Source organism: Nicotiana sylvestris, chromosome 11, assembly GCF_000393655.2.
Source record: "Nicotiana sylvestris chromosome 11, ASM39365v2, whole genome shotgun sequence".
In the NCBI taxonomy this organism is placed as follows: Eukaryota; Viridiplantae; Streptophyta; class Magnoliopsida; order Solanales; family Solanaceae; genus Nicotiana; species Nicotiana sylvestris.
In genome coordinates this window covers 44,916,043-44,932,086 of record NC_091067.1, presented here as the reverse complement: position 1 = coordinate 44,932,086, position 16,044 = coordinate 44,916,043, and the positions used below count along the sequence as shown (strand labels likewise).

The 16,044-nt window shown below is 37.7% G+C and overlaps 1 protein-coding gene across 1 annotated transcript; it reads right to left on the bottom strand.

Moving 5' to 3' along the window:
- Positions 1-3,565: 3,565 nt before the first annotated feature.
- LOC104243917 (uncharacterized) lies at positions 3,566-9,874 on the bottom strand. Its single transcript, XM_009799196.2, has 8 exons — positions 9,812-9,874; positions 9,245-9,579; positions 8,912-9,150; positions 8,632-8,835; positions 8,379-8,471; positions 8,182-8,297; positions 7,650-8,080; positions 3,566-3,638 (listed from the first exon to the last, which is right to left on the bottom strand). The coding sequence occupies exons 3-8, from the start codon at positions 8,945-8,947 to the stop codon at positions 3,589-3,591; spliced, it is 930 nt and encodes a 309-aa protein (XP_009797498.1). The 5' UTR covers positions 8,948-9,150; positions 9,245-9,579; positions 9,812-9,874; the 3' UTR covers positions 3,566-3,588.
- Between the last annotated feature and the right edge of the window lie 6,170 nt (positions 9,875-16,044).

Genomic DNA, 16,044 nt, shown 5'->3' with positions numbered 1-16,044 from the left:
GAGGAAGAAATTTACATGGAACAACCTGAAGGGTTTGTGGTTCCAGGTAAAGAAAATAAGGTATGTAGACTTGTTAAGTCCCTTTACGGACTAAAACAAGCACCCAAACAATGACATGCGAAATTTGACCAAACAATGTTGTCAAATGGTTTTAAGATAAATGAATGTACATTAAAAATGTTCCAAATCACATAGTCATTGTTTGCCTATATGTGGATGATATGCTGATAATGAGTAATAACATTGCCAACATAAATGCTACTAAGCGTATGCTAACTAGCAAGTTTGATATGAAGGACTTGGGAATTGCGGATTTAATTCTGGGGATTAAGATCCAAAAGACTCCTCAAGGTCTGGCATTGTCACAATCTCATTATATTAAGACAGTACTTGAAAAATTCAAGCACTTGGGCTTTAAAGTTGCAAAGACTCCAATTGACGTAAATCTTGCACTAGCAAAGAATAAAGGCCAAAACATATCACAATTGGATTATGCTCGTGTGTTGGGATGCTTAATGTACATCATGAATTGTACACGACCAGATATAGCTTGTGTTATAAGTAAACTAAGTCGATACACGAACAATCCAAGTCAATCTCATTGGATGACAATGAAACGAGTTTTGGGATACTTAGAACATACCCAAAACTTTGATTTGCACTACAGTAAATATCCTGCGGTGATTGAAGGATATTGTGATGCAAATTGGATCACCGGTTCAACTGATTCGAAGTCCACAAGTGGATATGTATTCACTATTGGTGGAGGAGCGGTATCTTGGAAGTCGTCCAAACAAACATGTATTGCCCGCTCTACAATGGAGGCTGAGTTCATAGCCTTAGATAAAGCCGGTGAAGAAGCTGAATGGCTCCGGAATTTCTTGGAAGACATTCCATTTTGGCCCAAACCGTTGGCACCAATATGCATACACTGTGATAGCCAAGCGGCAATTGGAAGGGCTGAGAGCGTTATGTATAACGGTAAATCTCATCATATACGACGAATACATAAAACCGTTAGGCAACTTCTCTCTAGAGGAATTATTATGATTGACTATGTAAAGTCAAGTGATAATATGTCGGATCCACTTACAAAAGGTCTAACTAGAGAGGTAGTTGAGAAATCATCGAGGGGAATGAGACTATGGCCGAGAACAAGTCATTGTGGCGGAAACTCTACCTAGAAGACTGGAGATCCCAAGATCTAGGTTCAAGGAGATCAAACAAAGTCATTAATGACGGTTCAACATTGTCAACAAATTTTTTTAGTCCATTCTCGTGATGAGACAATGTTCAGTACCAAGGATAAAACATTAAGGCTTTTTAATGATTTCTAAATTTGATACAGGGTATATCAAATAGTGTATCTACGGGATGCCACGTTTAGGAATCACCTATGTAAGTGTGAAGTGTTAGCCGCTTCAAGGAGAATTTTGCAAGGCCAATTCTCTACGCACTTATGAAACCAGGCAGTGTTCATGGCTGAAACGAACACAACAATGAGAACCAAAGACGGTTAAGGGATTGATTGTGTGACTTATGGTTGTCTAGGTATACACTAAAGTTCGACGGTTCAAAGATATCAAATCTACCGATTGACCGAGTATATCCGACATAAGTTCACTACGGAAAGTTCAAAGGGAAACCTACTTATCCAGATGCAATTAATTCTTGCTTGCAAATCACACAAGTTTTTCATGCATACTTCCGTGATATAGCCATTCCCCATTCATGTGGGGGATTGTTGAGTTTTGGATTGTTGAGTTTTTGTTTAAGATGAAATAGTCTTAAAATGAGAGTGAATGGGAAATGAGATTTGGATTTGGATTTGGATTTGATCAAATGATCGATCGATTGATTAATTATTTGGACCAAATTTATTTGTTAATAGTGAATATTAACGTGATATAATCCGTGTTTGTAACGGATGTTTTCCAATCCGTGTATTGTGTTGCACCAAGAAAGCAACAAGATGCCTAGTGCACCTCCCACCATGGCCAAGTGCTCCTCCCACCAAGCAAGTGTTCATTCCACCATGTAAGTGCTTCCTCCATGATATCCTAATGCTTGTTCCACCATGGAGGGGGCAAATTTCTCTCAGATGACTGCTATAAATAGAGCAGAAGTTGTAGAGAAAGAAGAACACACCGGAAAAAAACACTCGAAACACTCAGTATACAATTGATATACACTCTGTATATAATTGATATACACTATGTATACACTCAAACTACACTCTGTATACACTATGTATACACTGGAAAAACGAATTGCAATCTGATATCCTCTTCATTAAGAATTCAACATCGGCTATACATTGCATTCCTTCCTCTCAGAATTTCCATTCGACTTCTGAGTTCTCCTCCCTTGTTCTGCATTGTTTTAAAACTACAAACAAAGCAACTGTAAGTGTGATTTGCTGCCGAACTTTGCGTTCGCTGAAATACTGGAGTTTGAAGTACCGCTACACCAATGTGTAATTTGTTTTATCCTGGGAGGAAATAATCCATAACCTTGGGTACTAGGAGGGGATTAAATTCCTTAAGGAAACACTGTGAATTGTGGGCTCGAATTAATTTTTGTTTCAGTTATATCATTTATATTTACATATGTTACTGCGGTAGGTAGCTGATAAAGAGGATAATATATATCTAAGAGTGGAAAAGTTAAAACTTGCTCTTCCATTATTCCATATTTATACCAGATAAGAAGTACTATACAGGAAACAACAACAACAAATAAAACAAGCGTGATAGTACTTTTTTTTTGTTTAGCCATGATTTTCTCCATTGCAGAATGTTTTGGTGAAAAATCATTTTATGAAATGGTCTCGTACATAATTAGAGTGAGTCTATACAAAATTAAGATGCCCTATGAGTCGAACACGTCACCTTCAGGACGAAGAGTTTCTTGTCTTGTCAGCATCTTTTAGTCCATGGTAGAATGTTCTGGTGAAATTTTCACTACTAGAAAATAGGCCTATGGCAACGACACACATTCCGTTGCCATAGGATGGATAACCGTTGCGATACACCTAGTCACGGTTTAGGGTCTGTTTTGGGATCAAGTGTCGCTATAGGGATATTGCAACGGTTTAAGGCAACGGTTACCTGACCGTTGCCTTAGGAGCTTCTATTGCGAGGCTTTTACTATGATCAATTACGACGATTAGTAGTGAGTTAGGGCAACGGTCTATAACTGCCGCTATATGTGTATTGCAACGGCTAAGAATTGTTGCTATAGATATTACAACATTTGCTGATACTGTTTTGTTTTATCTATTGAAACGATTATTACAAGCTACTGCAATGGTTATAAGGAACTACTGCAATGGCTGTTGGGAGCTATTCGCAGTTGTTATTGATCACCTATCGCAATTGGATAAATATATAATACACTAAAATTAATATATAATGGATGAAATGAAAATAGGTTCATCATTCAAAATATACAACTACGATTATCCATTTATAAAGCAAAATATACGATAAAAAGTATTTAATAATTCAAGAGTTGGTATATATAAGTTTGCAAAATTCAAAAATAAAAACATTCCTAAATTGTCTGAAGATTGTACAACCAATACTATTAGGTAAGGTCTTCACTGCTTTCATCTCCCCCTTGATCATTTGGTTCACCTATACATTCAACAAAAACAACAATAATCAGAGGATAGGAAAAAGGAAAAATATTTCCTTCTCAATACTACAATTATTGTACTATATATTAACACCAGTAAAATAATATAAGTACTTAGACGACACAACAAAATAGGAAATTGACATTGCCACCTTAGAAAATCAAGTTATAAAAAAGTATTAGAAGTGTAAGTGTGCAAAATGTTACACCAAGCAATGAATAAGAGTGCACAGATAAAACAGAAGTGTGTTTCTCAGAGTCCATATGACCACATGAATAGATTTGAAAACCATATATTGAAGTAAAATTGCTAACAAGTTTATGTGACTAAAACCAAAGTTGTGCATGTTTGTGATGACTGCAATTTTATATCAAGCAGTATAAAAGTACAAAATCTTACAATTACTGCAATCTTAAATGAAGCTATAAATCAAGGTGTACATGAAATTAAATCTACCTAAGGAAAGAATAGAGTTGTAGCAGCTAATGCCAACAACATGACAAATGCCGAATAAAGGTAATGAATTAAATAGACCAACTTTTACCAAAGAAGAAAATTTAATAACTGCACTGATTTAGATAACTAAACTACCTGATATTTGAACAAAATTGCATGACGCATGGACTATTTTAGTAAAATGCTGCTTCTTAATGTGCTTTTAATTCATTTCTGGAAAGACAAATGACGGATTCATGTATTACCAATCGTTGCAGATCTTTCCAAATTTGTTATCACCAAAAGCACCTAAACTCATAAAACTTCTATCCTATTGTACAGAAGAGTCGCCTTGAAATCCAAGGAGAATATTATAACGACCCGGCCTGTCGTTTCATGAGTTACCGCTCTGTTTTCCCCATTTCTGCTTCTTTATGTGTTGTTCAGCTACATTTCATCGTATCACGTTCGTTGGTTTGAGTTCGGAGTGGTTTTGTAGAGAAATTAGACACTTAGTCTCTTTTTGGGAAGCTTTAGTTGGAAAAGTCAACCGGAAGTTGACTTGTAAGCAAATGATCTAGGAACTTGGTTTTTATGGTTCAAATAGCTTCGTGAGGTGGTTTGAGACTTCGGAGCGTGATCGGAATATATTTTGGAGGTCCGTGGTAGATTTAGGCTTGAACTGAAGAAATTAGAATTTTGGCATTTTCCGGTTGGTAGTGGAAATTTTGATATCGGGGTCGGAATGGAATTTTCGGAAATTGTAGTAGGTCCGTTGTGTCATTTGGGATGTGTGTACAAAGTTTCAGGTCATGCGGATGAGGCTTGATAGGTTTTTGGATCGATTGCAGAATTTGGAAGTTTGGAAATCCTTAGGCTTGAATCTGAGGGTGAATTGGTGTTTCGATATTGTTTAGAGTGTTCCAAGGGTTGGTATGAGTTTGAATGGTGATATGTGACTTGTTCGTATTTTTGGTTGAGGTCCCGGGGGCCTCGGGTTGATTTCGAAAGATTGTCGGAAAGATTGGAATTGAGTTTGAGCAGCTTCAGCTGCTGTTCCTGTCATAACTGTACCTGCAGACAGAAGAGAAGAAAGGACCGCAGAAGCAACCAAGGTTGAGAAGGGCAGGAGCCATATATGCGGTGAGGTGAGCGCACCTGGGATGTTGTAGGTGCGGGTAATTGACCGCATATGCGGTTTTGGGCGGATAAGTGACTTCCACAGGTGCGACCTGTTGAACCGCAGATGTGGTCGCGCAGGTGCGTGTTTGGGGCCGCAGGTGCAGAAATGCCTGGGCAGAAACTACATAAGCATTCCTTCGCGATTTTCAGCTTATTTCCTCCATTTTTTAGACGGGTTTGGAGCTTTTTGAGAGGATTTGAGGAGGGATTCAAGGGGTAATGCTTGGAGGTAAGATTTGTGAACTCAATACTCGATTATATGGTAATTTCTAACTAATTAGTCATGAAATTTGTGGGATTTTAGGGTTAAAATTGAGGGATTAGGGTTTGAAATTGGAGAGTTTAAATTGGGGATTTGAGGGTCCATTTGAGGTCCGATTTTAATATTATTGGTATGTATAGACTCGTGGGAGGATGAAGATTCTTGTGATGTGATTTATATCGAATTCCGAAACGTGGGCCCGGGGGTCAGGTTTGGCCAATTTTGGGATTTTTGAGTTAATTTAATTATTTTTGCTTGAGCTTTGTTCCTTTAACGTGTATTAATGATATGTACTGCTTTTGGTTAGATTCGAGGCATTTGGAGGCCGACAAGAGGCAAGGGCATCGCGGGCTAGAGTTTGGCTTGATTTGAGGTAAGTAACACTTCCAAACTTGGTTCTTAGGGTTCAAAACGCCGAACTATGTGTTCTATGACTACTGTCGAGGTGACGCAATGCCAAGTGACGGGAGTGTGTGCGTGCACCGTAAGAATCACGGCCTGGATCATTCCATGACACTGCCTAGTGACTCTTTCTTGCTAATAACTGTATTGCAATTATGTGATTAAGTTAACAAGCTATAATCATGCTAATTATCACGTTAAAGGCTTCACGCCAATATTGTTGAGACCCGAGAGGTCGTTTCTTGCTATCATAGCATTTGCTTCATTGATATTCTATACTCAGTCCTGTTCATGCATATTATATCATGCGTCAGTCTCGATTATTGTTATTTGACATATCATATGATTGTTCGGGCTAGTATCATGACATTTTGAGCCCATGTGTATGAGACTGGAGAGTGATGACTAAGTGAGGCCAAGAGACTGATATTGAGTGATAGTATGGAATCGGGATGCACGCCACAACGAGATATTGATTATGCTTTCCTTGGCTTGTTATAGCGCTTGGGCTAAGAGGAGCCCTTCCGGAATTTTTACACCCCCAGTAAGCGCAGTTGATGATATTGAGGGATGGATCTTCCCTGGACATGGATCTTGTCCTAAGTATTTATACCTGGAGATGGATTTTCTCCGTAGGGATGGAATGGTCTTCCTCGGTACTGGATGACTGTGGTCAGTGATGAGTATATATTTCGGAATGGATCTTCCCTGGGTCGGATGACCATATACAGTACCGAGTGGTTGAGCGTGTGAATGGAGGTATAAGGAATATTGATCATACTATTTGTGCATTGGTACTTCGAGATTCCCGAGCTTTGTACTCCGTACTATTCAGACTGTATTTATTTACTGCTGAGTATTTGCTTGAACTGTAAGCATATCTACTTTTCTGTACAGTTAAATTGTATTACCTATTGAGGTTTGGTTCGTCACTATCTGACAGTCCATAGTCTGGACTTGTTGCATACTGAGTTGGTGTACTCACGTTACCCCCTGCACCTTGTATGCAGATCCAGGTATCTCAGGGCATGGTAGCGGCTGTTGACTATTCCAGTCGCGGACTTCACGGAGATAGCGAGGTAACTGCCTGGTGACTGCAGTTCTGCTTTCCTCCTTCTCTATCTTCCTATTAGTACATGTTGTTATTTCCAGACTGTTTTGGTCTTGTCTTGTTTCAGAACTATTGTAGTATCGCTCATGACTTAGTGACACCCGAGGTCGGGCTTATAACTTTTTTCCGCTTTGTTGATTTTTAACTTTATATCTTTATCGAATTTTAGTTGAGAAATGGCTTTACTTAAGTTTTTAAATGAAATGTGAATTAAATTGGAAATATGTCGGCTGGCCTAGTTTCACGATAGGCGCCATCACGACCGAGTCAGTTTGGGATCGTGACAAATATACTAGTTACAAAAGCATGTTGTGTACCAGTCTATATTGTAATAAAAGTTTACTAGTTCTGCATAGATACATTTTAGCATCTTAAATTGAACTTTACCAATCACTTTCATTCTCAAAAAAGAATCTGAAAGTGCACTATTCCAGGCACTGATGGTGTTTCACGCAATACTAGTATGAACTCAACTAGGTTCTTGTTTCGCACAGTGAGTAGTCTGTTGTGGTATTTAAAAATTATAAGTAACAGTGAAACATAAAGCATACAACATACAACAGTTGCGAGCTCGTCACAAATAAAAGATAGGTTGTTAGAAAAAAAAGAGTTCTAACCTTGATTGCTACTATCAAAAGATGGCCTATTTATTGGTTGAATAGCTACTTGTTGTGCAAAAGAAGCTTCTCCTGGTGAACGAGCACACATGGTTGCTAAAATATTAGGATCAATTGGCATTCCTGCATGCTGAAATTGTTTAAAGATATCTCCTAGAATTTCTTGTCGCATCATTCTCTTTTGTTCCTCGTACTGTTCCTTTTGTTTCTCAAACATTCTTATCATCCTCTCTTCCATTTGTTGCACCAGATCATTTGTAGCATTTGAAGAGGATTCAAAATGTCCCATTTTTCCTTTCAAAGAAGTTCTTGTAACCCCTCGTCTATACAATCTAAGACGTCCCAGATGTTCATCCCATAATGGCTGCAAATGCATTAACATAATTGCTACCATCTTCACTTTGTTGTGTTTCAATCTTTTCCATTTCAGCCTATAATGCAATTTTTTTTAAAAGAGAATTCTAGTAAATAAAAAGTCAATAACAACAAATAATTTATCTCAACAGAAAAGCAATTAGACGAAAATTCGCACAATTTTACTAGTTGTATCTTCATCAGAGTCCTCGTATGACCTTCCAGGTTTCTTGTTCTTGTAGCCACAAAGAATTCTCGAAGTGATAAAGGGTCGGAAGTATTCTTCTCTTTTTCCTGGATACATTAAGAGTGAGTATAAAAAATATTCTTAAAAATGGCAGCATGATTATATTTACTGATAAATAAGAGCCACACCAAATTATTACGGATTACAACAAAGCTTGTTTTGCCAACCGTGTGTGGATTCTTCAATTTTTTTCGATTCTCAATATTGATCTCGGACATTTTCTGCAAAGAAATGAGTCAACAAGACCAGACAAAGAGGTGTTCAGTTAAGTTGTACCATAGGTCGGACAGTCCAGTTCATTATCCTATTTTTTATATATAAGTGCATGCATGCCATTATTTGTAAGTAATAAGCTTTAGTTGCTGCAAGTAATAGACTTACCTGGACTTTTTCAGATCCCCAATATTTGAGGAGATCCTTAAATTGAGATGTTGGAATATATTCAGGCCTTTTTTGCAGTCGAATTTCATCATTCTCACAGGCCTCAAAGTGATTTTTTTTCAAAGTACTCTTGTGTCTTCTCCAAGCAGCTTGAATTGTATCCAAAGTCCATTTTTTTACAGTGTCAGGAATATCATATTTCTCCTACAAATTATTTTAATGGGTTAGTGCAATTTTTTTTAAATATATCCAACCAAAAATTGAATTGGAAACTTCAAACCTTGGTATATGCCCATAGATCATCTTTTGTGTCCATTTTCCTCCAATCAAGTATATCAAGAGGGCAAAGAGTCGCATTCCTTGCCAATGTGCCGAGGAAACTGTTCAATTCTGTCACAACATCTTTAGTAGGACCAACAGGTTGATTGTTCTCAATTACTACGATCAATTTTCGCTCACGCCTTCCATGTACGCTTAGTATCTTTGTTTTACCTCTTTTCCTTTTTTGAGGAGAAGAATCTACAATAATACAAACCATAGATAACCATAAAATTACATGTTTTTCAACTTTATAATTGAAAAGGAATGCCAGTATTTGTAGGAAAATTCTTACCTTGCTGTTCACGTTGTTCTTGTCCATCAACAGTTGTAAAAATCAATTGAATTTGTTCCTCTGATGTTTCTGCTGCAGGGGTAGTTGTTTCTATTTGTATATGGGCTACTACACCTGAATTTTGTGGTGTTAGTATCTGATGGTCTTTAGCTAAATTTGGCAGAAGCTCATGATCTTCACTCGATCATGTACAACTAGCTAGAACATTTGTTTTCCTGGTCAGCGCTAACTTCTTTTGGTATGCCAAGGAGGCAAGTGTTCCAGCACTAATGCTTGTCGAGTTTTTATTTTTTCTTTTGTTTCTAGCGTTCTTCTTGTTTCATGACTATGAAACTCTGTCAAGATGATAAAAATAAAAATAGTTAGAGCCAATCAGCCAAAAGGTGGGCCTCAAATGCCAAGCCAGCAACATCAGACACAATCAGAACTAAAGATCTTCTGATTTCGAGTTGAATCGTGTGATCAAATATAACAAGAAATATCCTAGCAGCATTTTAACCTTTGTTAAAAGTGAAATAGAAAAGTCATACAGGTAAAATACTGTAATAGAAGTATCGACGAATGTACCTATCTTCTGTCAGTGAGGCCCTTACGACCAATGAATTTCTCTGTATATAAGAAATTCTAAAGCATTGTTCCAATTTATACCAACAACTTTAGCGACCTCAATATTCTTTCTCTGGTCAGCTAAAATGTGAGCAGCACTATACGGACAAGTAGGAATACCACTACTCTTTTTTCAAATGCATATCATACTCATCAGACTTTAAATAAAGATTGATGTGAAGATAAATAATTGATTTACGATCTAAATTATGGAATAGTCAAAGAAAATTACATTCAAACCAAATTATAGAACAGTCAAAGAAGCAATATCAAATAACATTCTTTTTCATTTTCTTTCAAAGTGGTGGTACAAAGAAGAAAACGCAAAAGAGAACTCTTCTGAGGGTTTTCATATTTGTATATTTAGAAGAAGTTCAGAAGTTCAATCATCAGCATCCATCCAATCCCAATCAGTATCATCAATATCATCCTCCTCTTCCGATGTTTCTATATTTATATCTTATAAATGTTCTTCATCAGATTGCAAATCAATGATATCACTAGGTACATCTTCTCTCGACCATATGACATCTACATCATGTAATCTAATTGAAGAACCAATGTCATTACAAGCTCCCTCCAAAATGTGTCTGCAACATTATCACAATTCTTTTCCTCCAAATCATACAAGTTAAGAGGGACTTTCTTTCTTGGATAATAAACATCTTTCTCAATTAGATCCTCCACTTACAAAACTTGATGTACTTGAGATGCCCATACAAAATAGTCATCTACACTACATAATCTATTGAAGTATACATGAGTTAAGCCATATTCATCTATTTTATTATAAAACCAATAACATCTAAATAGTACAAGACTAAAACAACCCCAATAATCAATCTCAATAATATACTGAATATATTCATAATAGATAACCTCTCCATCGATAGGATTTGCGTCTCTAGCACTAGCAAAACTATCAGTTGTTGCTGACATAGTCACTCCATTATTCTGAGTCTTCACTCAGCTATCTTGTTCCATCGTATGAAATCGATATCCATTGATGAAATATCCAGTATATCTTTTTGCAACTATATTAGGCCCTTTAGCTAGCCATCGTAAATGATTGAGCACTTCACAATTTAACTTTTTCTTTGAACCAGTTGCCAAATTCCTGACTATGATTTCGTGCTTTAATCCATGCATTTGGTCTAGTATGATTATCAATTAAACTCTTATATTCCCTATAAATATGAATATTTCAAATTCATTTATTAGGCCTTTATGAATAAAGTATAAATATCATATCGCATAAATAAATTAATAAAATTTATAATAAAAATGACAATTGTCTTAATGGATAAACATCTCCATTTGTTCATCTCCAGTATTGAACAGAGCATATCGATGTGCTTCAAAACATAATTATAAATCCATGGTAAATGGCTTGCCTTTATTTTTCTTCTTACTGCTGATTGGATGGCCTATCTTAGGGAATATAGGTGATAAATCATCTCCCTCTATTTCAACCCCCGCATCATCTTCTTTTTGATACCTACTAAATCTTGTTTTTACCTCATCATGTAGGTATCTCGAACAAAAGGTCAAGCACTCTTCGGCCAAAAAGCCCTCTGCTATTGATGCTTCTGGATGATATTGGTTACAGACAAATGCCTTATACCGACACAGATTTCTCTCAATAGAATACATCCAACTTAAATGAGTCGGACCCCCAAGCTTAATTTTATTTACTAAATGGATAGGCAAATATTCCAGTATATCAAAAAAAGTTGGAGGAAAGATCTTTTCAAGGTCACATTCAATTTCATTGATTTCAGCTTTTATTTTTATCAAGATCTCTTTGCCTTATAACCTTGCTACATATGGCTCTAAAGAAGTTCCCCAACTTAATCAAGGCCAAAAAACTATTCTTGGGCAACACTTTTCTAACGGCATCCTGGAGCAAGTAATGCATTATAAAAATGAGCATCATGACTCTTGTAGCCTAATATTTTCATCTACACGTCGTGATATATTTAAGGCACATCCTTTCAGTAATTTGGCATTTTTTAGTAATTATAACTTTCATTAATAACCAAGAGTAATATTTACAAATCAGTCAGACTTTATATCTCAGTCTGATTCTCTCAACTCTCCTATCTGTATTCCCTTCTACTCAAAGCAGTTAATATCTTTTACTACCTAGGAAATTTATATTGTTGAATCATTATCCTAGTATCACTATTAGCTCGAACATGGCAAGTATAGGCGATCTCTCGAGCCATTGATTTACATGTATTCTCCTTTTGCGCAAAAAACTTGTTGTTCCTTTCCATCCAAATTGCATATACATATTCTGTATACATCATCTTCACTAGCTTTGCTTTGGTAATTTTCCCTTTTTTGTTTTGTTCAATCCAATGTTGTATTTGGATCCATGTAGTCATATTCATCCAGTTGTGTTGTATCCACTACATGAGCTTCTTCCAAACCTGTCTTCCTACTGGACATTCTGCAAACAGCTGAGCTCTGGTTTCTACTACTTCTTTGCACATTACACATCTATTTTCTACTTGAATCCCCCAGCTTTCCAATCTTGTAGCAGTTAATAGCCTATCTTGTTGTTGCAACCATGTTATAAGCACTGCTTTTGGTCTTGCTTCATTGCTACATAGGATATTTTCCATGTAACCTTAGGCAACTCCCCAACCATTTTCAAATATATTCTTCTGATCATGCTTTTATTCTTCAAGTTTTTTGGTTGTACATACCTCAGTCCCTCTCTTGCATTGAGTATTTTCTTGACCATCCAGCTATCTTGTTAGGGGATAGTCATACTCTCCATCGTTTGTGTTTTTATGTAATACTCATGAATCTACTTAATCCATAAAGTATCTTTTTTAGTCTTTAAATCCCAACAGGTCTTTATTATGGTTGCTTTGTTCCACAGTTTGAGATTAGTGAGGTTTAATCCTCCTGTTGATTTTGGCATACACGTCCTGCTCCAAGCTACCAGTGACTTCTTGGTAATTTCATTTGTTCCTGACCATATGTAACTTCTGCAGTATCCTTCAATTGCTTTTATCACCTTAACATGAATGATGAACAATTGTGCCTAATGAGATTGTGTGACGATCCGGTCAGTCGTCTCATGAGTTACAGCTCCATTTCTCCCATTTTTGGTTCTTTTTGCTTCTTTATCCGTGTTTTATGAGGTTGAGTTGATTAGTTTGTGTTCGGAGTGGATTTGATAAGAAATGAGACACTTAGTCTCTTTTAAGAAGGTTTAAGTTGGAAAAGTCAACCAGATGTTGACTTATATGTTAGAGGGCTTGGATGTGAGTTCCAATGGTTCGTCTAACTTCGGGAGGTGATTTATGACTTAGGAGTGTGATCGGAATTGGTTTTGGAGGTCCGGAGTAGAATTAGACTTGAATTGGCGAAGTTGAGATTTTGGCGATTTCCGGTTGGTAGGTGAGATTTTGATCTGGGGGTCAAAATGGAATTCCAAGAGTTGCAGTAGCTTCGTTATGTCATTTGGGATGTGTGTGCAAATGTTCAGGTCATTCGGACGTGTTTTGGTTGGGTTTTTGAACGAAAGCATATTTCGAAAGTTTTTTGAAAAACTTAGGCTTGAATTCGATGTGAATTGGTGGATTTGGTGTTGCTTGAGGTGTTTTGATGATTGGAACAAGTTTGAATGAGGTTTTAGGACGTGTTGGGGCTTTTGGTTCAGGTGTTGCAGATTTTCAGTTCAGGTGTTGCACGCAATTAAGCATTCGCGATCGTGTGGGGTACATCGCGATCGCGTAGGAGGAATTTGGAAGGCCAGGATTTAGACCTTCGCGTTCGTGTTTGAGGGCTCGCATTCGCGTAAGGTTAGGAGTTTTTGCTTCGCGTTCGCATGAGGAGGTTCGCGTTCGCGCATAAGGATTTGAGGTCCAGTGGAATTTGTTCTTCGTGTTCGCGTGTGGGGGATCACGTTCGCGTAGGTATAAAAGTCTGAAACATCGCGTTTACGGAGGGTTAGTTGCATTCGTGTAAGATTAATTTTGGATAATTTAAAATTGTGCTTCGTGATCGCGAGGTTTAGGTCGCGATCGTGATGAAGAGATGTCAGAACTGGGCAGAAAGCTTTTAAGTTATTTCATCCGCGATTTTGGTCATTTTTCCTTCATAGTTGATCATTTTGAGAGCTTTTTGAAGGTGATTAAATAGGTATTCAAGGAGAATTGATTGGAGGTAAGATTTTTGAACATAAAATGTGATTCTATTGTGAAATTTACCTAGAAATTCATGGAACTTAAGCTAAAAATGAAAGAACTAGGGCTTGGGATTTTGAACTTTTGAATTGGGATTTGAAGGACCATTTGAGGTCGGATTTGATAACTTTTGATATGTATGAACTCGTGGGGTGATAAGGGACCCGTTGATGTGAAAATTTCTGAGTTTCGACAAGTGGGCCTGGGGCTCAGGCTTTGCTAATTTCGGGATTTTGATATTTTTCGATTGTTTTTGCTTGGGCTTTGTTTCCTTAGCATATTGTGACATATTCGTTCTGATTTTGGATAGATTCAACGCGCGTGGAGGCCGATTCTAGGGGCAAAGGCGTCGCGAGCTAGAGTTTTAGCCGGTTCGAGGTGAGTAATGATTGTAAATGATGTCCTAAGGGTTTGAAACCCCGAATTGCAAATCGTAGTGCTATATTGAGGTGAGACATGCACTTGATGATGAGCGTGGGGTCGTTTACTACTGGGGATTGAGACTTGGTCCGTCTCGATTGATGATTTTACCGCTTATTTGACTAAAACTTATTTATTATCATCATGATTTGGATTGATTGTCATATTTGGGCTTCGTGCCAACTATTTGAACCCTTCAGGGATTTTTATCACTATTTCCTCACTGTGTTGACTTATTACTTAAACTCAGTCGTGTTGTTTTCCCTTATTTTACAACTCAGCCACTCTTACTTGGTTTCTAAAACTTAAATGATATTTTAAATGATGTTTTGGGCTAAGAACTACTGTTTTACTAATGCCCAAAGGGCTTATGTGATTTTTGGACTGAGTATGGCCGAGGGCCAGATGTGAGGATACACTGATACTGATATGAGGCCGAGGGGCTGAGATACATATATATGCCATGAGGTGGCTTGAGTGATATGAGGCCGAGGGCCTAGATTTGATGCCATGAGATGACTTGATATTGCGCTTGGACCGTAAGGGGCCCCTCTAGAGTCTGCACACCCCCAGTGAGCGCGGGTGCCCATTGTGATCTGAGAGTGAGCCCGAGGGGCTGATATTGTTCTGAGAGTGAGCCCGAGGGGCTGGTACTATTCTATGTGTTTACTTTCTTTAATTGTCTGTCAATTAACTGTTTATCTATTGTAGAAGTGTCTCATTCTGACTTTCATCGATTTACTGCTTTCATATTACTTGTGTAACTGTTGCATTATAGATTACCATGTGTATACGTGTTTTCTTATTCTCAGTCGTTATTTATGCTTATTACTCACTGGGTCGGAGTACTCACATTACTCCCTGCACCTTGCGTGCAGATCCGGGTGCTCCAGAGGTTGAGTGAGAGCTTTCCAGTCGTTCAGCATTTGCCGAGGATATCGAGGTAGCTGCATGACGTCTGCAGCCCTGATTTCTCCCTTCTATTCTATTATTTTCCACATTTCCTAGACTGTTTATGTAATAAGTTGTTGAACTTGTATTACAGTCTCTAGACTTGTGACACTAGATCAGTGTGGGCTGTGTAGTAGTATTATCTCTTTGACTTCCGCATATTTAACTTGCTGTTTTAGACATAATTTTGTTTAAATTGGTAATTAAACTATGTTAGCTGATAATGGATTTTTTTTAAGAAAATGGGTTGTGGTTGATAGTTGGTCTGGATTGCCTAGCAATGTGTTGGGCGCCATCACGACCGGGGTTTGGGGTCGTGACAAGTTGGTATCAGAGTCTAGGTTACATAGGTCTCACGAGTCATGATCCGATTTAGTAAAGTCTCGCGGATCGGTACGGAGACGTCTGTATTTATCCTCGAGAGGCTGCAGAACCTTTAGGAAAAACTTCATATTCTTGAAATTCTTGCCGTGCGAACTTGTTGATCCGAGTACTAAACTTCTGTTATTCTATTCTCTCACAGATGGTGAGGACACGAGCTACCAGACGAGGTGGACGACCACCAGTGCCACCCACCGAGACCACTAGAGTCCGTGGATGCGGTCGTGGTCAGACAGA

Bases quoted from the DNA above. Each gene is read 5' to 3' on its own strand.
- LOC104243917 (XM_009799196.2), bottom strand. From the start codon at position 8,947: ATGGACACAAAAGATGATCTATGGGCATATACCAAG. The intron at 8,298-8,378 runs GTGTGGCTCTTA...TAATGTATCCAG, and splicing joins TTGTAATCCGTAATAATTTG to GAAAAAGAGAAGAATACTTC. The intron at 8,081-8,181 runs GTGCGAATTTTC...ATTGCATTATAG, and splicing joins AAGATACAACTAGTAAAATT to GCTGAAATGGAAAAGATTGA.